Genomic DNA, 24,627 nt, shown 5'->3' with positions numbered 1-24,627 from the left:
CGAGCATGACTCAGTATCCTTGATGGCACAGCTTGATTCTGGCTTTGCCATAGGTGGGCAGTGCCTCTACCCCGGACTCCAGCTGCCCTTCCTCAGTACTTCCCATAGCTCGCCCTGGAGCTGTCCGCGCCCGCGGTACTGAAACTCCTCCTAGCCTCAGGTCCTTCAGGGCAAGCCTGGCGGGCCGCCCGCACTGCTGCGGGGATCTCTCCTTCCTGCATCAATGAACACTTCTATTAGTACTGACTTATCCGTCGGTCATAGATTAACTGTATTTTAATTTCAAGCTTAAAACCATCTATATTAACATCAGGGAATACATTCATGATATATTTTTACAAGAGGAAAAGGGCTAGCCACCTACATGCACTGGATGAAGACTTCATCCTGTGACTTCACAAATAGAAATCCCACTGTAGGTGACATGACATAAGACCTCTAAGTCAACACGTGACTAGATAAATTAACGCCAGAGAATAATGCATGGCATTCACACATTATCATCTATGCAGTTAGAATATTATACAAGCCCTTGGAATGATTTTGGTTCAGAATAATTATCACTCTTTAAACAACTCCTGGAAACAGCTTGGAAATTAGCACAGGCCATAGGCGTCTTTGCATGTGATCACTGTGTTTTGGAAATAAGAAGATTTAAACTTCTTTTTGCCAGGTGAACTTAGTCTCAGAGAAAAATTCTAGGCACAATGAATTTTGTAGTAGGAAGATAGCCTATGAATTTAGACATGACATGTTTTTGCCTGTAGTTTCCTCTCAGTAGAACACAGAGCAATGTAAGAATGTAAGATTTCTTCTGAACAGTGTATTTGCTACAGTCACGTACTGTGGACCGCTTTAATAGGCGACATGACATACTTCAGACAGTTGCTTCTAAAAATGCAAAATACTTCCTGGTTTTCTATTGGTACTTTTTGTTTGTTTGTTTGTTTGTTTGTTTGTTTGTTTGCCAAATAGTTCTTGGTAGGTCACCTGTGACTCCAGGAAGCTTCAGGATGTGCAAACACTGAATATCCAGCAGCTGTGGGTATATCTGATGCTGTGTTACCATGAAGTTGGCCAGAGGGATTTCTGCAGTCATTTCTGTTTGTGTTAATGTTTCTGAAAACTTTATCTAGAAAGAAATAAGTTATCTTACTGGGAAATGGAGCCCACCTTAGAAATAAACTCTGAAATAACTACACTTAATAGAGCAAGGAGTTATTTTGCAGTATTCAAATCAGTGGTTAACATTTAAAAATACTCAGCTACTCCTGACAAATCCTGAAGACAGAGATACTATTCAGTACTTCTACTGCCTAGTCTGTTAACCTATCCTGTTTGTACTGGTGACTGCTTGTTGGACTCAGCCTTAATTCTTAAGGAAATATTGCTGATAAGTACTCATGTGTTGGGATTAGTACGACTCCTAGGTATTTATGGAAAAAAAAAAAAAAAAAAAAAAAAAGTGAGGACTCAAATATATGATGAAATGATAAAATATTGATCTGTTTTTACACTCATACACTCATTTCACACTTAAAGCATTAAATGGTAGTTCTCAATATACAAGGGAAGTGAGTCTAGACTTCTATCTTACAAAAGGTAAGATGCAAAAATTATAGAAACATGATATCCCTGGTTAATCTATGTAGCTAGGAAATAGGTGAGGATTAAATCCAACCAGTGTGCTTTAAGTATTTTTGTATATTAACTTTTTATTTGCTTGTTTACTTGCTTCTGTGTTCAAAATTCCTTGATTCTATTCCATAAATCAGTGGCATTGCGTACATATATAAGTTTATTTACCTGTTTTTTTAATGCAATTCTCAGCTGTTCAACACTTGACTTAACAGTGAGACAGAGGAATAGCTTCTCAACAACTTTATATTTAAGTGTAATGATAAATTTGACATGGTTTCCAAGTATTTAGCATTTTAAGCTGATGACTCCAGTATGTTTTACCTACATAAACATCACAGGCTTTGAGAAAAGCTGTACTGAAGCACACTGATAAGACTGAAGCCAGTGGAATTTCTCATTATAACTGGAGTAACTAAGATGATAATTTTCGTCTGCTTTCCTTGCTGACTTATAAATCTTACACAGTTACAGTCTCATGCAGAGTAGCTTTCTGATGCTGGGTCATGCTGTGTTTAGTTAGGCTGGATCATGTTACTGATACTTGGTCCTTAGTCTAATGTCAGCAGCTTTTCTGTTTTGCTGTTATTATTATTTTTTTTAATATTTGTTCATGTTTGTGTACTGATATTTTTACTGTTGTATATACAGCTCTTATAATTGAATTTTCTCTTACCAACGTCACAAGATCTTACACATTTTCTCTTCTTTGTATATCACCTGAAAAATATATTTCTTTTCTAGTTTAATTTTGGAGAAAGAAGGACCCATGTGATGACTTGTAAAGCACCAATTCTACAGCTAAATATGGTGCACAGAATTATTATTATTATTATTATTATTATTATTATTATTATTATTATTATTATTTTCCAATCTGGCATAAAACACCTCCTAATTGAAAAAACAAAACAAAACAAAACAAAACAAAACAAAAAACTAATTGTGTTTACTTACTAGGTTTTTAATTTAATTTAATTTTTATTTATTTTATTTATATTTTGCTAGTGCAGTTATTTAACCAGTATTGCCAGGACAGTAGAACTTATCAGTGCAGAGAAAGAATGAAAGCCTCTTCTCAGAAGAAAGACGTGGTATTAGTAATGCTTTCTTTAGTTGTAGAGCTCAGTGAATCAGATCCCCTAGAATCACTAAATAGTGATAAGTCACATGGTTAAAAATTACTTAGAAATAACACCTTTGACAGGATAGTAGCAAAAACATCTGTTGTGCAAGAACAAAGAGGGGGATTCAGAAAATGAAGAGCTAAGGTTTTAGGAGTAGAGAAGACTGAAGCACTTGCTTAAGAGATATTATAAAAGAAGGACACAGAGGTCCATGAAAGATGTGCTGAATGAATCAGGAGCTTAGCAAGTGTTCAGTGTGCATCAAAAGAAAAACAAGGAGTGCATTTCCAGACAGGAAACAATATGCAAGTATGATGTGTAAGCTAGAAGCCCAACAAATGGGAGGACGGTGGGTTGCAGTAAGCACTATAAGGTGCTCAGAAAAAGAAGAAAGGTAAAAAGTCCATGCATTCACATTTGCATTTAAGATGGTAAAAAACAAATCAAAGCAAAATAATGAGAGAATACAAGTTAGACAAAATGGTATTGAACAAAGCCAGATGGGACAGATTATTGCATTTGCAGCCAACAGGGAAACAAGTCATAGCAAATCACAGACAATTCAAAGTTAATAGCAAGAAGCCCCTTTTCCCACCTTTGAGTATCTCTATGCGTAAGGAGATAATCTTCCATCAAAACATTCCCATTCCTCATACAACAGCTTTGCCTGCAGCTGAAGTACATAACAAACTTCAAGCTCAAGTGGAAGGAGCAGAAATGCTTGCAGTTCGGGTAGATTATTCTCAAAATGAAGTTATTGCTACTGCTGCCAGGCTTCCCTGATCATTACCGAAATCTTGGTAGGGCTGTACCGTCACTGCTGGAAGAGAATGGCACTACAGCTTTGGGCACCGTTATACTTCAGACAGTGGAGATTTGAAGTGCCCCCTTACTGAGTCGGTAGTCATCCAGGATTCAGAATCAGAACCGGTTTACTCATTTTTTCTTTCCTTCTTTATTTCTTTTTCTTTCTTTTTCTTTCTTTGCCTTAGCCATAGAGATTCACTAATGGCTAAATTCTTGCTGAGATAGGATTGATCTGCCACTGAGAATCTTTGTTCAAAATGCCTGCTTAGCTGAGAAGTTATTTTAATGAATGTTGGTAACAAAAAGCTTTGCATGTCTCCATCCCTATGAAACTTAGTCAAATACAGCCTTTTTCATGTGACTTTCTTAAGTGTGGAGAGATGGTAAATTATGTATCAACGTATGTATCAGTAAGGATGCAACAATTTCACCACACATAAAAACTGAAATGACTTATTTTTAAAAGATTGCATGAGATCCACTAGTACATTTGAGCTTAAAATGATATAATTATTTTAGAAATTAATACAGCTGTTTTTGTGTTTTCAAATCTTGGATATGTGACAAAGCAATGAAATATTTTATATGAGGAAAATCTGTTCCTTGCTACTTGTAGTCTTGTTAGTGTAGGTTCTTAATATCTGTATGACTATAAATAAATGTTTCGTTGAATGGCATCTGACAGATAATCCACTAATAAAATGGCTATTGTCAAGCTGAACAAGAAAATGCCTTTGCAAAAGGCATTCTTATGCCTTCACAATTAAAGAAGCTCTGCACTATTTACCCAGTGAAGTAAAAATCACACTAAGTTGACTGATTTTGTAAGAGTAATAAAAGCATAATAATCATAGGATATACTTTCTAAAGGTAAAATGCTAGTCTGCTTGATTCATTATTTATAGAACAGTTTATCATAAACATTTTACAATAGAGGAAGAAGAACCCATACTTGTGAACTAGTTCCTGTAATGCTAATGCCTTTAAAGGGCATGTCTTCTTGAGACTCAAAAGGTAGAAAAGCACAGATAAAAGAATACCTGCAGTGTGGTTCTACTGAGGAACTGATTCTGTGCAGAGAACAAAACAGAACAAACACACAACAAATTCACTGTATTTTGATCTTACACAGCGCAATATATTCCAATGGATTGCCTGATGAATATTCCTTCCTTACTACTTTTCGGATGACTGGAGCCACACTTCAGAAATACTGGACTATTTGGCAGATTCAGGATTCTTCAGGAAAAGAACAAGTTGGAGTGAATCTCAATGGTCCAATGAAAAGTGTTGAGTTTTCTTATAAAGGAGTGGATGGAAGTCTCCAGACTGCATCATTTTTACATTTGCCTTTCTTGTTTGATTCCCAATGGCACAAGCTTATGATAAGCGTGGAAACAACCAGTGTTACACTTTTTATTGACTGTATAAAAGTAGAATCCCTGAACATAAAACCAAAGGGGAAAATCAGTGTTGATGGCTTCGCTGTGCTTGGAAGACTCAAAAATAATCCTCAAATTTCAGTTCCGGTAAGTTTTAAAATCTTACGTTATTAGAAAAATAATAAAATGTTTTGTACTTAATCTTTCCATGCAACACATCTTCAGATACTTCCTTAAAACACAGATGGCAGAAAATAACCCCATTGGCAGGTAAGTACTAACTCTTAATTTCTGCTGGAATAGGTTTCTCAATTTATGGATGCCTTGCCATTGCAAATGTTCAAAATCATACTGGACAGGGCTTTGAGCAACCTGATCTTGTGGAAGATGTCCTTGTCCATTGCCGTGGACTTGGCCTACGTGATCTTTAAGATTCCCTTCCAACTCAAACTATTTTATTCAAAAAAAAGAACAGTGAGAGGGCTGGACATATCAGATACTTTGTGGGAAAAGAGTGTCTTGCATTAAGTTCTGCCTCATATATGTTTAAGCACTTACGTCAGTAAGCATGAGTGTGAAGCTTTGTGGTGCATTGGGGAATGTTAGGTATGGGACACCCTGCTTCAAGGATGAAAAAGCAAGATGAAATTCAGTCACTTTTACAATTCAACATTTATTGTGCAAAATATTTCTTTGCATCTTTGAAATGTTTATGGAAGGATTCATGGTCAATGTATTTTTTTATTAAAAACAAAAAAACAACAAAAAAAAACCCTCAAATCTTTTGAGTAAAGTAGGCCTTAAAACTGAGGAATACATTGCAGTTTTTGACAAAAAGAATAATGAAGTACTGGAACAAATTGTTGAGGAAGGAAGAACATAAGAACCTCATTAAGTTCTTAAGCCAAATCTAGATATCAAACAATGTATTTTAATTCCGACAGAACTGTGGGCTTGACATAGGACACCCTAGATAGAATTGCATGGCCTGTATCATGAAGTCAAAACTGACAATTGTGGTGGTTCTGCCTGATATTATAAAACTGTAGGTTAAGGAAGACAATATACTTTGAAATTATGATAAAGAAAATTTACAGGCAAATGGAATAGGGATTTTAAAATGGCTTTCTAGATAGCGCAAGTGTGTGGTTTAACTTGTGTATTTGTTTTCTCTTTAAATTGAGTAAATAAAGCTGTGGTGGGGTACATTTGAGACTTATCCTTTTACTTGCTTGACTATACTCCATTTAAAAATCTCATCAGTCTTGGTTATTTAATATGTCCCAGGCATGACTTCTGATTTATTTCCAAGCATTGTTAAAGTATATTACTTCCAGTAGTATAATTTTTAAAGGACATAAACTGTTTCCTCTTCTTGTTTATTTTTTTTCCCCTCACTATTCTGTGAGTGCTCTTTTTATCTTGCAGAATAAATCAGTTTCTTACGAGTGCAAATAATATATTGTCATTTTAAAAGATATTTTTTATTGCCTGTTGTTACTATGATTGCTTTGGAGGTATTATATAGAGTTCCGTTAGAAATAATGTCTTGTTTTTGAGCCTTTAAAAGGATTTCTTCCAAGATTTTTGGAATGTTTTATAGGGGGCAAACTTTTATACAGGTTTACAGCTACATTTTATCTTTTTTAGATAAAAAAACACACAGTATTTCTTTTTTTAATTTTCTTTCATCTAAAAGTAACTCAAATGATCCACTATAAGCTTTAAGTAATAAATTCGAGATTTATAATCATTTCAAAACCAAAAAAGAACCTACTTCATGAATTCCATGCCTGTTATGAAAAGGTAAGGGATTTAATTACAAATTGCTCAAATAATAACTGTAGTAATATGATAGAAATTACCTTAGTTTCCTTGATTTCTGAGGCTCAGTTTCTCATAACTGACACTAAACGCTTCATTAGAAGTGGCCCTTGGTCATTAATAATTGACATTTAATGTTTTTAACTAGACTGATGCAGTTATCTGACTTGCAACATTTCTTTACACTGAGAAATCACACAGAAGAAAATGTTACGTTTTAAATACATGTAGATTATTCCTTGTCACTTGAAAGCAAATGTACAGATAGTAAATGATAGAATTCCCTTAGAACAAACGTAGATATCGTTGATGAAAAGTAGTAGAGGAGCTCCCACCTGAAAACTGATCAGCTGAATTGTAATTTCCCTGAAAGGCTGTCTTTCCTTGAATCATCCCTGAGACACCAATTACCCAGTGGGGCACAGGGAGCCAGCTTGTCCAGAAGGTAGCTGCAGACATGCTCTGATTAGCCCCAGAGGAATGTCAGTTTTTCTTAAAGCCTAAGGTACTGTTAAATGCTTAACTATGGACTTATGCTACTCTGGATATTTAAATCTTATTTAGATTTTACTAATTCTTCATATACCTAATCAAAAGCACTACTAAGACAATTGAATTGCATTTATTCGCTACTGAGATACGCAAAACAGTGGGCAGATATGGGAATTTCCATAAAACATAAGAGGGCAAAACTGTAAACCACCAAACACAACTAATTGAATTATACCTGTTCTATGAAATTAAAAATAAAGTTAAATGCTGTAGGAATTTTGGAAAATGAATATCACAATTATTGACCTACAGATCTTACACATCTATGGGTCTTAAAGGATTAAATTTTAATACTTTCATTTTATGATTACCCTTGATTTATCTGAGGTTAATTTCTAAGATCTTTGTATCTGTATTTCATCCTTAATGACACTTTGCATTGATTTGATAGATCATCTACATGTTATATCTTCAAAATGGTGGCATTCTTTTAATGAGCTCAGTATACTCATTGTGAAATACTAGCAAGGGAAAAGGTACCTTGATAGTGAGGCCAAGACATATTTGCCTTTCTCTCATCTCCCCTGAATGAACATGAGGTCAGTCCCAGCCTTTTACTATTTTTCCAATGAAATAGTTTTATTTCTAACTTAAAAAAAAAAAAAAAAAAAAAAAAAGGAAGAAAAAGAAAAAAAGAAAAAGTCAAAGAGGTTTCTCTTCACTTTTTGTTTTGCATAACCTTAAAACAATAGCAAAAGCCCAAAGCAAATTAATTACAAAGCAATCTGATTAAAACAACAAAAAAAGTTGTCTGAACAAATAACTATCAAAGAGATGTTGAATTATGATGGCTGCTCTGAAAGTAAAACCTTCTATGTTACTGTGTTGGCCTATGACATCAGATGTAGATGTTGGTGGTATGGCAGTAGAGCTTGAACCTTCCCACCAATATTCCATCCCACGTTAAGGGGCAGTGTTCCAACATGGCCTCTGACAAGGAAGTATGTATGAAGGAAAGGTGTGTCACTGAATTTCTCTATGGGGAAAAAAATGGCACCCATTGACACTCATTGATGCCTGCTGGACATTTATGGAGATCAAACAGTAGATATTAGCACAGAGAGATGGAGGGTGATGCATTTTAGCAGTAATATCAGTGATGTGAAAGACAAACCACATCCCAGAAGGCCGTGCAGATTTTTATGTCTGCAGCATTCAGGCTCTTGTTTACTGCCTGTGAAAATGCATAGCTCATAGTGGTGACTATGCTAAAAGATAATTTTTTGTAGGTTCATGCTCTTTACATCTGTTGTAGTTTCCATGGAAATAAATAGGAGGCACTACTTTCAGAGCAACCCACATACTTCTGCATGTTTAAAATATTTCAACTCCTTTCATGTTCACCTTTACACTGACTTGTAAACAATGCTAGGTTTTTTATGAAAAAAAAGCAAAACAATGTGTTGATGCAGATATGGGCTACTGGTGGTATGGTTTAGTCATTTTTCGCACTGTTTGCAGATAGCGTAACTCTTTGCAAGTTGAAAATACAGCTCAAGACTATTGATTTCAATTACATTTGTTGTTGATCAGACTTTCTGCATAACCTGTACCAAGGTACTTCAGTACAAGTAACCAATCTTTCATATTGCGATGCAGAATGCTATCTAAACTAGTTGTTTTGTCAGTACTCCATAAGAATTATGAGACAAAAGTAGGAGTACAATCCACGCATTCAGTGGTATCTTTATGCCTTTCCCACAGACCAATCCTTTCCTTTTTCTACCAACTTTTTCTCTTATTCAGTCCCAAATCCCAGTTTCTATAGTACACAAACTGGTCTGATGAATGAAGCAGATATTCTGAGGGAAGAAGAGTAGAGTCACACTGGTCCTGGTCAGATACAGTGGAAGTGTTTATAGGCAACCTTAATTCTAGTTTTTTCGAGCTATGAATGGATTATCCTTTAATTTTAATACTATTAAATGTTATTCAATTTCATTTTAACATTAAACAGAAAAATAGTAAAAGATGAAATTGTCCCTTTGTACCATGTCTATCCTTTTACATCAGGAATGGATTCTTATTTAAAACAGAAATAGATTAAGCCCAGATCAAGCATTCATTAAGAGCCATTTACAAACCTCAGCCTCTGCAAGTGAGATTCAGGGTGAATAATGCAGAGTCAGGACTCAGAACTGAGTAGTATGGAATGAAATAAATTATCTAGGGATCATTTGGTCCTATTTTATGCTTTTATGCTTTTTTCTTTTTTTTTTTTTCTTTTTTTTTTCTTTTTCTTTCTTTCTTTTTTTTTTTTTTTGTGAATCTTCAGATTCCAGATACACTCTTATTTTTATTATTATATTGCCAGCTATTAAATTGTAGTATGCACTCAACACTTTCATGTATATGCTGTCATTCAATTGTCTATTATGGAGGATTGGGGAAAGGTTTTAAAATGAGAGTTGAATAAAGAAGATAAAGAATGGACTCAGATAATGGTGTCAGATAAGACAACAGGTAAAAGAAACTACGATTCTGCCTCCTTTGTGCTGTTCACGGCACTCCAGAGGCTGCAATGACTGCAGTAAACAGAAGAGCAGAGATGTGATAGCAAGGATTTCAGGAGTGGCAGAACTGAAGTGGAGAAGGTGAAAGGAAGAACAAAAAAGCAACTTGTGGATATGTGGGTGTTTCACAGAAATATTAAAGAACTTTAGACTCTAAATATTTTTTAGCCACCACAGTTAGCATGCAATTAAATCAATATAGGAGAGGAAATCTCCTCAGAATGACAGATCTTTCTGCATCAGTCATGGGCTGGGACAGAAAAGAGCAATGAAATATCCTATTAGGAGTACAGGAGGTAGCCAGAAGAGAGCACTGATATATTATATTTTGGGAGGGATGATGGGAAGCTACTTCAATTCTATAGGATAAGGAAGATTCAGAGGAGCAAAGAAATAAGAAGTGAACACCCTTGGATGCTCATGTTTCTGTTTTCAGTTTCTCAGAAAAACAAATCACAGTCTTTACCACACAGAATTCTGTGAAAAATAATCCTTCTTCTTCCTCAATTTGTCTTCCATTCATAATGAAATGAAAGCAAAGAGAGTCTGTGAATTTCATCATTAAGTTGAGGACTCACTGCACTAACGACTCATTTGTGGGTCATAAGCCAAGCTGGTACTATATCAGATGGAAGGCGTTAAACCTTGAACGTAGTAACTATGCACAACAATTAGTATTGTATTATACTTTTGGTACTTAAAATTCCACTTGAGGCTTTATATATCAGTGGATTTGCCTCTGGAGATGTGTGTTTGAGCTACTGAATATCTTTTAGCAGAGGCTATGAAGCATTTAATCTACATATGCAAACTGAGAAAGACTCAGTGGCACTTTCTGAGAAGAGGTTGCTGATGTCATTTTCCAGTGCCAAATAAAAATGCAAGGAATATGTGGAATTTCATAGACATGTATTACTCAATTGCAGGGTTTTGCTAGTGTACATATGATCCACCTGTTTGAAGTCCTCATATTTAGACCATCTGTTTCTGTTCTTGGACCTATCACTCCTCATGGACACAACTGCTTAGTCAGGAGAAATCTTTTTGGGACTGCATGTCCTTCAATAAAAATGTCAGTACAACATGATAGGAGATAACTGCCCGTGCACTTATCTATAAAAATGAATGATGAATCTCACCTTCTTTTTAAATTTCTCAGCAGGTTTATGCTCCCTCTTTGAAATGACTCCAAACTTTGTATCTGAAGGTATTCAGAGTGGTGATCTGCTCTAGAGGAAGCTCTAGAGGTTGAGCCAGTCCATTCCTGTGGCTTGTGCTGAACAGCAGCACCCCCATACCCTTATCACTTCACTGATTAAAATGCCTACCTTTCACAATATTCTGTTAGCTGATCAGTGTTCACCTTATTAAAACTTTGTCAAGTGTGAGACCCTACTGAATTAATGTTGTTTTGTCTTCCCTACCAGTTTGAAGTCCAGTGGATGCTGATTCACTGCGATCCTCTGCGGCCCCAGAGAGAAGGCTGTGGTGAGCTCCCAGCCCGGGTGAGCAGCATTCCCAGCCTGACAGTGCTGAACCAGGATGCCACTGAATCTATCAAGTTCACAGGAGATTCATTTCCCCCCCTTTATGTCCAAAGATGTCTGTTTCACCATACCTGACTGAAATTCGGTGCCTTTAGCAACCCAGCCCCCTGGAGTAGCAGCCTCACTTTAACTCTTCCATGACTTCTTATCTTTTCCTTCTCAGCCAGTGCTAGGGTCAGAGGCTTTTGAAAGCTATCCCTGACAGTGAAGAGAGACTGCTGTCTCCTTGCAGACTCCTGGGCAACCTGAGGGAGGGAAACCCTCGATGGGCGGTGAGGGAGGGTGCCCAAATCAACAGTGAGCAGGGCAAAGGGTTAAAGGAACTGCTGTCATTCAATCCTCTTCCTCCCAGCCTTCAGCTCTCCTCCAATCCCACGACCCTCTCACAGGCAGTTAATAAGGAGCTGTGAGGGGTGCCTTGCCTTGCAGCCAAAAGGCGAACCAGGCTGCAGGGCACATTTTGGGTTTCTGTGTATTGTAGCGCCTAGGTGGCTGCAAAACCTGTTCCCACCATGGTCTGGGCTGCATGGGGTCCTCTGCTTCTCGGGCTCTTCTTGCAGATTTTTTGCCTCTGCCTTGCTCAAGTAAGTTTATTCTGACTTTATCCCTGTTTTTCTCCCTTACAGATAAGCCAGACAGTGATTGAGGTAAGTGTGAGGGAAGGGACGATGCTGTGTGCTAAGGGAAAGGGTCTGGATGAAGAGGGAAAGAAGGCTGCTTTCTGTCATGCCCTGGAACTGACCCAGTGCAGGGTTTTTGACCCTTTTCTCCTCCATCTACAAATATTACTGGGTAGCTTACTGCTGGAAAGTCTGGTGTGGGGAGGCAAGGCAGTCAGAGCAGCAGCTCTGTGAGGAGCAGGGCCCCAGCAGGCCCTGGGCTGGCCTCCGTCTCAACAGAGTGCCTTTGTGGGGACAGCCAGAGTTGGCTGTGGGTAGAACAGAGACCCTCATTATAGGACGGAGACCTGTAAAAGCCTTTCTCTCAGTTTCCACATGCTGCGCCTCCCACCTCTCTCCTGGGAGCCTGGCACTTGGAGAAAGTTTCTCTGTAGACGCTAATGTAATCCCGTGGAAACAAGGCAGCCTCTGAACCCGCCACTGAAGTAGGGAAAGGGTTAGTTTTAAGCTTCCTTCCTTAGCACAAACTCTTGGGAACACTGTCCGCTTTATGCTAGCTGAGGAATTAGAATAGCTCAGTGCCTGGTTTGCAAAGATCACTGTCTTTATTGTTGCCACTCTAATATTAGTACACGGCTGGGGCAGGGAGTTAAGTCCCCTGGGCCAGCACTGTGGGGGCAGAGGGGCATCCAGACTAAGGAAGGGGTTTAACACCTCATCCCTGTGCTGAATGTGAGAGGAGTGTGCTGGTATCACCACAAAAGCAAAAGCATAGGACCTGCTGGTCCTGACATGGGTGTGGGTGAGAACACAGACCACCAGAGCTGCTATGACACCCTGAGTAACCCAAAGAAGCCCTGACTCACAGATTGGCTTTTACAGATTTGCCACGATCATTTTTTCTTCTTTTATTTTACTCCTTGTCAGAGAGGTCTCCCTGGTCCACCAGGCCCCCCAGGTCCACCAGGGCCACCAGGAGTTCCTGGCATTGATGGAATCGATGTAAGTATTTCCTAAGCCCTGCCTAGGGAATAGGTGATGCCTCAAGATGTACCTGTATTGTCCTCTGCATTCAGATCTAAAGGGAATTGGCAGGACATCCACCCAGGAATTGGTGGGTGTTATGTTCTGTAGCAGGCTTGAGGTGCGGCTTTTCCGATTATCTCTGACATTATAGGATATTATAGGATTTTTTTTTAATATAATGTAATCATGGTCATACGCTGTGATTAATTGCCTTAAATAGGGTGTAAGGATTTTATATATCAAATTGCAAAAGGAATTATGTAGCATCGCTTTACTAAAGCATGCTAGGAAGTTGTGGCATTATTTCCAATAGCAGCCACTATGTATTTTTTTCCCCCATTTCCTGGCAGAATTTTCTGTGATTATTTCTGTTAGACTATAATAGAATTCCTGTGAGTTTAGTATTTATTTCCTGCCAAATAAATAAATAAATAAAACATAAAAAAAGAGAGAGATAATCAGTTTGGGATTATTCCCAATCATCTATAAATCAGTGTTTCTCATGAGGCTCCCCTAAAAGTTTCTGTAAGTCTAATACTTTTCCTTTTGTCCCTTGTTAGGGAGAGAGAGGACCTAATGGCCCCCCAGGTCCACCGGTAAGTGCTTTCAGCTACTCTCTGTTTGCCCCTTTAAGACGAGAGGTACAAGGTTTTGTTTCTGCTTCCCCCTCTGCAATATACTTACAACTGCATTTAAATCCCAAAGGGTCCGGATGGGGATGCAGGAAAAGCGGGATCCCCGGGCCTGCCTGGAGAGCCAGGAGCTGATGTGAGTACGCTTGACTTTCTGGAATTTCTTTAAGAAAAAATGCTTGGTTTTAGTCTATTTCTGTAAAAACATGACCTTCTCCTGAGGTCTCTGGCTTCCTCACAACTGCCAGCTGAGCGCCAGCAGCACGAGTCGGGGAGAGGCACTTTGCTCCAAGCTACAACTTGCTCTCTGGAAGGAACACAGCTCCGTGTCCTCCCTGCTGGAGTGAAACAGATGAGGAGCACCGTTGGGTGGGACTACCGCGCTGTAGGCGGGCGGGGCTCCATGCTGCCCTGCACGGCCCGGGCGCTAAAGGGAGCCGGCTCCCCACGCAGTCGACCGGCAGGGGGCGCTAGTGCTGCCTCTAGCCGTCATCGCCACGTCCCTATGGCGCTGCTGGCTCTCGACGCCTGAGGGGAGCGGGTCGGGTGGCGCTTGTTCTGGGCATGATTTTCTTTCCCTTGCCAGAGTTGATGATAACACAGTCAGGTGAAACAGAACTTATAAATCTCAAAAGTCAGCTGTTAACACTCATTCACACTTGCCTGTACACTCGTGTTTATCGGTGAGTGAATCTGATACTAAGACGGTATATTCTGAAATGGTAATCCTTCTTTGTTTCCAGTAAAAAAAAAAAAAGAAAAAAAGAAAAAAAGACTTTACTGTACTCCCACTGAGCATTCAACTTTTAATTGGGGTTTTAGATTTGTAATTCCTTCTTCCCTTTTTAACTGGTGAGGAGGTTCTGACTTCCTAAATACTTGCTTTTCTTTTACAAACTGTTTCAGTGTCAGGTTTAATAGACTGTGTTAAGCTACTGTACAGTAATTGCCTGTAATGATCGTGTAAGCTTTAGAAGGAAAATTAGCAGCGAATACATCCCTCTGGGTGAACACTGACTTGTTGGAGGTGAACCAAAAGAGGAAATTATTGGACAAACATAAAAGCGAGGCTGTTCTTATGGTTCTCTGGAAATTTCTACACTGTCTAAGCTGATTAAAATTTTGGAAATGAAAGTAAACAAAGGAACCCCAAATGAGTTTGCAGTTATAGTATCATTATGGCTTTTTAATTTTAGCCAGGTAAACAAGTATGGTTCGAAGATGAAACTCAAATACAGCTTGATTGCTTTGTTGGTCTGTTTGTTAGTTTCCTTTTTTGTTCAGAGTGATCAATATAAGCGTGTTCCAGTTGATTTAGACAAGGCAGTGTCTGTATCCTGTTTTCCAAGAGGTGGAAGTTTGTGAATTTCTGAGTGCTGGAGGTGGCTATCAGGAAGCTGGGGAGTGACATTTCCTTAATAACCAAATTAGAGGGAACTATGACTGATAATGTGAACTAATGTGATCTTTAGAATCAATCCTTCACCCATTGCTGACAAAAAGGGGAAAAATGTTCCCCAGTGTGATCTCGGGTACTAATATTGAACTGCTGCTGCTTTCTTCCTCAGAAATTACTTTGTTGAATTTACAATTCAACAGAAATGATTAGTGAGGGTATTTAGAATCTGCATAATTATGTTTCTACAGGTTGGCTTCAGTAACACATGCTTCTCAAGGAGACTCTGACAATTTATTTTAATTCCTTTTGAAGTGCACATGTGTAGAAAGAGTGGAAAAAAGGCCTCTATAAAGCTAGTCTTTCTTCTGTTATTTCAGATATCAACTTAGTGGTTTGAGAGTCTTGATGCTTCTTTGAATTTGTAGTTATGAACAATTCAGTTGAAGTGGAAAACACAGACAGTTGTTTTTAACTTAAGCTATAAATTAAATTCATCATTCTCCTATCGGGACAAAATATGGCCATTTTAATTCATATGTGAAGTTTAATTTAGCAGAATAATTTTTGAAGGACATTTATCACAAGCACTGATTATTTGTCAATTATTTGCTTTAAACTTAGGCAGTGTTTAAAAGTAGATTGGAATTGTATTTCAACTCCATCTGTACACGTAAATAGGCATTTTGATGATAAGGCTATTGGAGTTACTCAACTCATCTAATAGCTTAATTATTCTATTGTTTAGATTTATTTTTTTCTGTGATTAAGAAAAGTATATGTAACCTGTACATATTATACATTACTCCCAAAGGGGTTAACAGGCCCTGATGGATCACCAGGTGCCACAGGACCAAAAGGACAGAAGGTAAGAACACTATTATACATAGATCGACTTAGGGGTCCTGGCTAACAAAAAATGTAACATGAGCCAGCAGTGTGCACTTGCAGCCCAGAAGGCCAACGGTATCCTGGGTTCCATCAGAAGAGAGGTGGCCAGCAGAATGAGGAAGGTGATTGTCCCCTCTGTTTTGCCCTCCTATCTGGAGTACTGTATCCAAGTCTGGTGCCCCTGGCTCAGAAAAGATGTGGAACTTTTGGAGGTGGTCCAGAGGAGTGCCAAGAAGATGATCAGAGGGTTGGAGCACCCCTTCTATGAACTGAGCTTTTTCAGCCTGAAAAAGAGAAGGCTGTAGGGGAACCTCATGGCAACTTTTCAGTATTTAAAGGGAGTTTGTAACATGAAGGAAATTAACTTTATACAAGGGTGAATAGTGATAGGACAAGGGGGGATGATTTTAAACTAAAGGAAGGGAGATTTGTATTAGATGTCAGGGGGAAGTTCTTTACTGAGAGAGTAACAGCACAGTGAGATGCTGGAACAGGTTGCCCATAGAGATTTTGGGTGCCCCGTCCCTGTAGGTGCTCCAGGCCAGGCTGGGTGGGGCTCTGTGCAATGTGATCTAGTACTTGATCTAGCTGTTAGCAACACTGCTTGTGGCAGGGGTGTTGGAACGCAGTGATCCTTGAGGTCTCTCTTCCAATCCAAGCTATTCTGTGATGTGATTCTATGATAGTTATTTTAGTAGGATTTTCATTTGTCTGTATGCAACTAATGAGATGATGTAGACTTTCTACATATATGTGTGTATATATATATATATATATTTAATGCTGTAAGAATGCAGTTTTATAGGGCACTTTCCCGCATTCCAAAGGAACTCCCATTCTCTCAGCTAGCTGTAATGAATGGTGATGTTACACTGATGGCATTAAGATCGAGCATCTTCAGTAGTGATGGAGCTCTTTCCCTTCTATTTGATTGTAATAATTTCATAATCATACACAGTGGGAACAAGAGCACAGAAACCTGACATCATCAGCAATCAGACAAATAAAGTATACATCAGAAATCAAAGCACCTAGTATGTTTGAATTGTTTATCAGGAGAAAAAAGTCCCAAGGTCTTATTTTGCAGAATTTGTCACTGAATTATACCCAGAAAAAAGATTAGAACATCTTCCTGTGTTCTGTATAGAAAACTTTGTTCTAATTTCTCTTGAAAAACTCAATTTTTGTTATCTTTTGAAGGGTGAGCCAGGACCTCCAGGTGCTCGTGGACTTCCGGTGAGTCTTACATCTTAAATCTTAAAAGCCAAAAACTATTTCTGAGGTTTTGGAGAATTCCTAGAATAGTAAAATAGTCTGAGGAACTTTTGTTTTTGACTCCACACCATTAACTTTCAGTAAGTTTATATTATGCGATCATTATGATGTTTGTCCATAGAGGGAGTAGCAATGCTACTTTCGAAGTGGTTACATTATAGAAATATTCAATCCTTAGACAAATCAATTTATGTGGATATTTGCATTGGATTTTTATGGGTGCTCTTTCTTACCTGAAAATACGAAGCCTGATTTAAATATCTGTACTCTTGATGTTTAAGCTAAACTTAGTCATAGATAATAGCTAAACTGGGATAGCTTTTGGATAAACTGAAAGACCTGAGTTTCTCTGTCAGTCTTTTTGCTTTCTTTTTTTTTTTTTTTTTTTTTTTTTTTTTTTTTTTTTTGCTGACAAATAGTCGGTGAAACTATTTGTTGGTAATTTTCAATACTTTTAAAAATAAATAACTAGAATGAAGAGACAGATCATCAGATTTGTTATTCGGATGATGTGGAAAAAGGTGTGCATGAAAAGAAATACGTAGGAGAAAATGTAGGGAATTGTAAAGTGAATTAGTGAATTGGGGGTTAAAATACTGTAGTGTGAACATATTCAGAGGAGGGCCACAAAAACAATCCAAGGGATGGAACAGCTTCTCCACGAGGACATACCGAGAGAACTGTGTCTGTTGGGTAAGAGGAGGCTCTCGAGAGACCTTAGAGTTGCTTTCCAGTGTCTAAAGGGAGGCTAGAAGAAAGAGGGGGACAGGCTTTTGAGCAGGGTTTGCTAAAAGTAATAGGATGGGGGGAAATGGCTTCAAACTGAAAGAGTGTAGATTTAAACTGGATATAAGGAAAACAGGTTTTTGCAACAAGGGAAACAGGAACTGGTTGCCCTATCTCTGGAGAAATTCAAGGTCAGAGCTCTGAGCAACCTGATGTAGCTGTAGGTGTCCCTGTTCATTGCAGGGGAGTTGGATCAGATGGTCTTTAAGTGTCCTTTCCAACTCAAATGATTTTATGATTCTACAAATTCAAATGTGAAATAACCTGAGGAAAACACTGTATATTTTATCTTATAATTAACAGATGTTAGATGGAATAATTTATGAACCTTTAGAAAAAGTGGGTATATAAAATATACATAAGTAGAAACAGATGTTACTAGGAGAAAGCAGCAAACTGGACAGCTTACCAAAGTGAATTCTGATTCCACTCAGAGTAGAACTGACTTGATTCAGGTCTTTTCTGATCATATTTTTGAGGCTGTAAAATCAGTAAATCTGCTGAGATTTTGAACCATTGTTGAAAGTTTATCAACCCTAGAGCATTTCTCTGCTTTGGTGACATGCATCAGTGATTATCAGTACGGGTTGCCTTTGGAGTTGTTCTGCCTCTACTTAACAAGAAGTTGAGCACTGTATTTAAAGATAAATCTGCAGGAATATTTATAGTGATGAGATGAGAATTGTCAGTTATATGAAGGTAAAGAAAAGATGGATACACTCAGTCACATTGTGATTGCACTGGAAACCGCCATTGCCCTTGTAATGAAAAAGGCTAAGGTTTATTCTTAGTTGTCTGATTTTTAGGAAAGGAGTCTACTGTTTGATTTCCTGTCTCCGTGATTGTTAGCTTGTATATGCTGAATTTGTATGAAAAAAATTAATGCATTTACGGGAATTCCACATATATGGGCTTTTGTTTTGATGAATGTCTTTGAGCTGCTTTAGAAATAGAACCATTAATGAAATTTTTTAAATGCCAGCCATCTTGCCTTTAGTGAGATTTTAAACTTATTTTGTGCTAGAAAGGAAAGAAAGAAGGGGTGTCAGAGTTGGAGTGCTGGAGTGTGATGGTTCTAATTCTCAGATTCAGATATTTTTTGAGAAACTATCATTACATTTTTTGAAGCATTTATCTTCAAGGGTTTTTTGTTTGATCTGAATGAGTTTGTTTACCAGAAACATAGAAATGAATCTGCATACTAGTTGAATGATTGTGTGTTTAGATGTAATTATGCCCTCTTTGAATACACTCAGTGTCCTCTTGTAAGTAAAGTCTGGTTATCCAAAGACCCCATTTCTCACAAGAATAAACTGTTCTGCATTGTTAAAATGCTAGTTGCAAACAAAGTCAGAAGTCTGAGCCGCAACATTCATTACTTATATTATTATCATTGTTTTCCAAGCTTATCCAGGGGTTAGAACTGAAATAAAAAATATTAAGAATCTGAAGTTTTAATGATAGTGTTTGCATTTCTGCTTCTGTCATGTTTTGTTTCTGGCAGTCTTAGTTGCCTTTTACTCTCCCCTTTTTCTGTTCTTTTCCTGCTTCATCCTTTAATTTTAACATATTCTTCTTATCTCATCTCTTTTGCTGATAATTTCTCAAATGACAGATTTATGAACTAAGTAGAATACTTTTTATCAATTCATAATTTGCCATCAAATATACTAATACCTCTAATGTGCTCCTTGCCAAGAGACCTGGGGGGTGTGCTAGGTTCAGTGCATGTAAACCACTTGGTTTGCTCTCTTAAGTTCCCTCTGACTTTTCTAATAGTTGATGTTTTACTTTTGTTTTACAGATACAACATACTGGTAGGACTGTGAATATTTAGTGATATGAAAATAAAAAACGTTGTAAAGTCTATAAAAACACAACTTCTTGCACTGGCTGCACATACCAGTCTGTGATTCTGCAGTGGGTGACAGCAATGTGGATGCACTTTGCAGATCTGTGGGGTGTTTTCTTCTGACTAGACAATTACAGACTGGAGATTACTGCCTAAACCCATGCACTCCATGTGCCCCGTGGAGTATGCTCCTTTAAAGCTGGTAGCAAATATCCATGGAACCAGGCTGTGTGGATATAAAGGGGCTTCCGCTCTAGGCACAGGCAGAGGCATGAATGAAAGCAGGTCTGAGAGGTCTCTGGTTGCTGCGTGACTTACTGGCTGGAGCTTTCAACTCCCTAACTGGGCAGCTAAAACTTGAATTTGTACAGAGTTCATGTCCTGAAGTAGCAGGGCAAGGGGAGACATGGATTGCTGGGGGCAGCAGTGGGCCCCTGCTTCTCCTAGTTAGGTGGGTAAGCAGACAGAATGAAATGGGCAGTGTGGGAACAAGTGGCTTAATGTTCAGTAATAGCAAAGGAATTGTGTATATTAGGCAAGATGAAAAAGTTTACTTTCTGCTGTGTGTTAAATGGATAAAATGAAATTACTCTTAAATAGTTGGAATTTTCCTCGACTTACATCAGTATTTCTCAAGACAACATCACAGACATGAATCCAGTTGGGTATTTATGGACTTCTAAGTGCCACTCAGCCCAAGTGCTTCATTATATCAAATCTACTGAAGCAAGTTTATGATTTTGTGTGCCAGTGTTACATGCACATTATTGACAACATTCTCCTTAAATAGTCAAATTTCTTTAGTAATGCAATACTCAGAGATCTGTTTTTGTAGAGGAAAATCATTTTCCAAATAGGCAGAAACACATTTGTTTGTTGGATACTTCTCATTAAAATGACTCAGAGCAATATTTACAGAAAATGTAAGCATGAGAAGTTCTTTCTATCTACTGAAAAGCAACTCTTCAATGGATTTAGACCTTGGGGAAGTATAGGCACACACACAAAAAAGTTATTTTTCTTTCTTATTATCAATTTAGATGCCCTGTTAGTAGGATACTATTATATTGCAAATGTGTCTATCTTGCTGTTTGACTATTAGCTAGGCCCAAAGGCTTTGATTTCTATGTTCTTTTGTTGATGTGTATGTTTATAAATATGTGCATAGACATGCTAGTGTGCCAGTGCAAGGAAGCTTACTCAGTAATTTATATTTTCTTCAGACACTGGTTAAAGAAGTTTTCAGAATCATTCTGCGGAATCAGACTTTGGTGTTTTCATGCTTTTTAATGCCAACTATTTTTTTTCTTGGCAAACAGCTCAAAAAAGGTGTGAAAGCCTCTCCACATTTCTGACTTTTTTTCATATTTCACAGGGCAAGGGTCTTCTTGGACCACCTGTAAGTATCATCTCTACAATTCATAAATATACTCTTTAACTTTTTAAAATCTGTTAGATATGTTTATTATTCAGTGTAAATGAAGTAATACAAAGAAAAAAGGGGCTGGGTTATTTCTGATGCTCTATGTCTACTTCATATACTTTTTTCATCTATGAATGTCATTGGGCAAGAATGGTGGTGTCTAAAGGGATAATCTGTAGTTTGAGGAAATGCTGTGTGCACTCTCCTCAAATGATTGTTGTATAGGTGTTGTATGATCTAGAATTACTATTTATCTTGGTTGTTACAGGGTCCAGTTGGTGCTGCCGGACTTCCCGGTGAAGTGGGCCGTGCTGGCCCACCTGTAAGTACTGCTGTGTTTGCTAAATCTTTGAATTTTATTCCTTCTGTCCTTCTGTAGTGAATTCATATATCACTTCTGTTTTTTGTCACGGATATGTGACTATTTGTTATCATTAAGGCTATGAATTATTTATTTATTTAGGGAGATCCGGGGAAAAGGGGGCCACCAGGACCACCAGGACCACCAGGCCCTCGAGTAAGTGACTGTATTTAATATGTGCTAACATCTGAGTTATATACTCTTACAGTTGCTTGAACAAGAGTTCAACTGAAGTTCCACAGCACAATACCAGCTTAAGGATTTCAGAAAGCTATATTAAATCATATGTTCTTGTGTTCAAAGCCTGCAATACAACTCATGTAATGATATCAACTTGTTTGCTTCCATTTAGAAAGCGTATTTCTAGCCTGTCTACTTATAAAAAATATTTGGAGATGCAAATGCTGTAATTTCTGTGATGACACATTCCCATTGCTGCAAATGGTCTTAAACTGTAGCTTTTGCAAGTTTTATAATTCCCTGTGTATTATAGTATGCATACTCTTTGTTGGACTTCAGCAATAGTAGTTCATCAGTAGAGGCAGACTATTCTCTTCTAGAAAATAATTATTTGGCTACAGAGCTTGAGTAATGTATGCTTACAGGTGCTGCTTATTTTTTTGTCTGTTGCCTGCTATTTACAAGAGATATAAGAAAACTACACCAGTTTTACCTCTCTAGAAGAATGGTTGTCCTCTCTGAGATTCTTGGGAAAGAGGATATTTGTTATGCCTTTGTGTTGTGGCTAGTTACCTGCCCAGGGAGAATCTGGCAGGCACAATTGGAAGCTGCGGGCTGTAAAATGCAAACTTGAAGAAAAGTGTTTATGTCACACTAATACCTCTTTCTAAGCTACACTGTTTCTGTGCTGAACAGACTCTAAATCCGTAGGCTTTATCTAGACCTTGTTTCTTGTCTTCATGAAAGTTACCTGAGTGTTGCATGAGACACTATTTAAAAAAAACACACAAAACAAAACCAACAAAAACAGTGAGTGATGGTGTGGAAAGAAGTATTTAGGAAACATAAAAAGACAGTTAGAAAGGATCCCTCTGTAATGGTGAACGCTTCTATTCACTGACAGTTTTATCGTCTGGATTTCAATCCTCAATCCAGTTACTGATCGCTACCACACCTTCAATATTTTTTAAAAAAAATTTAATTAATTAATTTATTTATTTTAAAGTCCTTTTGTATTAAGAACTCCCCTGCTCATTTCTGAAATGGTCTTTCATTCCACTGGGCTTTGGAGGATCCAGCAGCTGCTGTGATATTTCATGTGTCATATTTCTCCCTGTTCTGTCTCTTAAGTTTCCCATGAACTACCATCAGTTATTTGATTCAATCCAAGAAAAGGGCTTCTTCCCCCCCAGCTGAGTCCATCTGGTTGTGCGGAGGTCTCTGGTTTACTGCAGTTCCAGAAACTGACAGGCATGTCACTCAGCTACCAGTACTTGTATTGTGGGAAGGTTATTTTCTCAGAATATATATGATTTTCTTTTTTCTTTCTTTTTCTTGAATGTTTGTAAGCTCAAAAATTAAAAGTCATCCCAACCACAGAAACTGTTTTGGATTCTGTTTGAAATCTACAGAGTTTGTAACATAACCTTGCAGTATTTGCCTAAATGCTGAAACTCAAACTTTGGCTTTCATTATATAAAAATTTTAGGAATACCCTACCATGGATATAAAAAAATCTCTGGTACAAATTACCACCAGGTTGATTGCAGATATATTAGTAAATCAAAAGCTTTTTCTTCAGAATAGATGTTGCACATTAAAGGATGGGATTCTGTGGGACTTGGAGTCTTACAGTAATATCCTACGGTTTAGGTTGCCTTCATATCACAGGTCCTTTGGTTAATTGTACTTCTGATTCCTGCTTCAGATAATGGTATTTTCCATTTTGTCTAATGCCTAACAGGTCAAGTCTGCTTAATTTTCTTTTACTAATTATGATTAATTTCATTTAATTTAGGGAACAATTGGTCTGCAAGATGGCGACCCATTGGTAAGATTTGTCCACATTTTTATTTTTTTTTTAAACCATTAAATGACAACCTTATCCAAGCTATGTGCTGACAAAGTGAATGTTTTTCCAGTGTCCCAATGCTTGTCCACCTGGCCGCCCAGGACATGCTGGCCTAATGGGAATGAAGGTAAGAGGGATGTGTACAAATATTCCTTACAGAGATGCCATTTCAAAACACTAGGGAGAGTATATTCTGGCCTCAAAGAAGGGCAGTTTACTAATGTAAAAAGCATTGTAGCAGAGTGAAGGTTTTCTGAATATTTAATAACATAATAGTCTTGTCAAAATCTCTTACTGATGCTCTGAATTTCAGAGTAAAATTTATATGTCTTAAATGTCTTGAAGAGATTAGAGTATGTGAGAGATTTCTTCATTCACTTTCCTGAGCACTTGAAGTCTGACTCCAGTCTCTATGTATTCTATCAAAACTTTTGTCTTTTTTCCTGCTGTTTTTATTTATTTATTTATTTATTTATTTATTTATTTAGTCTCTGTGTGTAGCTTTATCAAACAAATTGAAATAAGCCTTTTGATTCTTATTCTAAGACATTTTCTGTGTTCTTTCCTGGTTTCTGAAAAGACTGGTGACTCAAGGAAATTGTTATGTGGTAACCTAAGAAGAAACGCCTAATCTGTTGAGAAATGCAGTCCTGTTCGATGCGGGAATTGATCTTTTTGAGAATGATACTTAGTATGTAGCATTAAAAGGATAGATGTGGAAGTTTTGGTGAATGAGGATTTGCAGATGAAGCAGTAAAATTGTATGGAGGAGTCTGTATCTGTTTTGTGTAACTCTGTATTATTTTAATCTGAATAATCTCTAATTACTCATTTTTGTTTCTACGTTTATTTTAGGGACAGAAAGGCTCAAAAGGAGAATCTGGTGAACCAGGAAAACAAGGTTATAAGGTAAAAAAGAAAACATAAATGTAAGGGAATAGTA

The 24,627-nt window shown here is 37.7% G+C and overlaps 1 protein-coding gene across 2 annotated transcripts in view; it reads left to right on the top strand.

Moving 5' to 3' along the window:
• COL9A1 (collagen type IX alpha 1 chain) overlaps window positions 1-24,627 on the top strand; it is a 61,775-nt gene that overhangs the window by 4,317 nt on the left and 32,831 nt on the right. Inside the window, exons 5-18 of one of the 2 annotated variants that reach the window (XM_072333646.1) lie at window positions 4,705-5,101; window positions 11,271-11,348; window positions 12,017-12,037; window positions 12,938-13,012; window positions 13,597-13,632; window positions 13,742-13,804; window positions 15,879-15,932; window positions 17,156-17,191; window positions 21,244-21,267; window positions 21,560-21,613; window positions 21,755-21,808; window positions 23,631-23,663; window positions 23,755-23,811; window positions 24,540-24,593. In XM_072333646.1, coding sequence (XP_072189747.1) covers window positions 4,705-5,101; window positions 11,271-11,348; window positions 12,017-12,037; window positions 12,938-13,012; window positions 13,597-13,632; window positions 13,742-13,804; window positions 15,879-15,932; window positions 17,156-17,191; window positions 21,244-21,267; window positions 21,560-21,613; window positions 21,755-21,808; window positions 23,631-23,663; window positions 23,755-23,811; window positions 24,540-24,593 — 1,036 coding nt within the window. Of the gene's footprint in view, window positions 1-4,704; window positions 5,102-11,270; window positions 11,349-11,811; window positions 11,975-12,016; window positions 12,038-12,937; window positions 13,013-13,596; window positions 13,633-13,741; window positions 13,805-15,878; window positions 15,933-17,155; window positions 17,192-21,243; window positions 21,268-21,559; window positions 21,614-21,754; window positions 21,809-23,630; window positions 23,664-23,754; window positions 23,812-24,539; window positions 24,594-24,627 lie in introns of those variants that run through there. The other variant, XM_072333647.1, reaches the window with a different exon arrangement.

The sequence above is a fragment of the Excalfactoria chinensis genome, chromosome 3, assembly GCF_039878825.1.
Source record: "Excalfactoria chinensis isolate bCotChi1 chromosome 3, bCotChi1.hap2, whole genome shotgun sequence".
Taxonomy (NCBI): domain Eukaryota; kingdom Metazoa; phylum Chordata; class Aves; order Galliformes; family Phasianidae; genus Excalfactoria; species Excalfactoria chinensis.
Note: the sequence above shows the minus strand (reverse complement) of the source record. Positions and strands in the feature narration are given on the sequence as shown.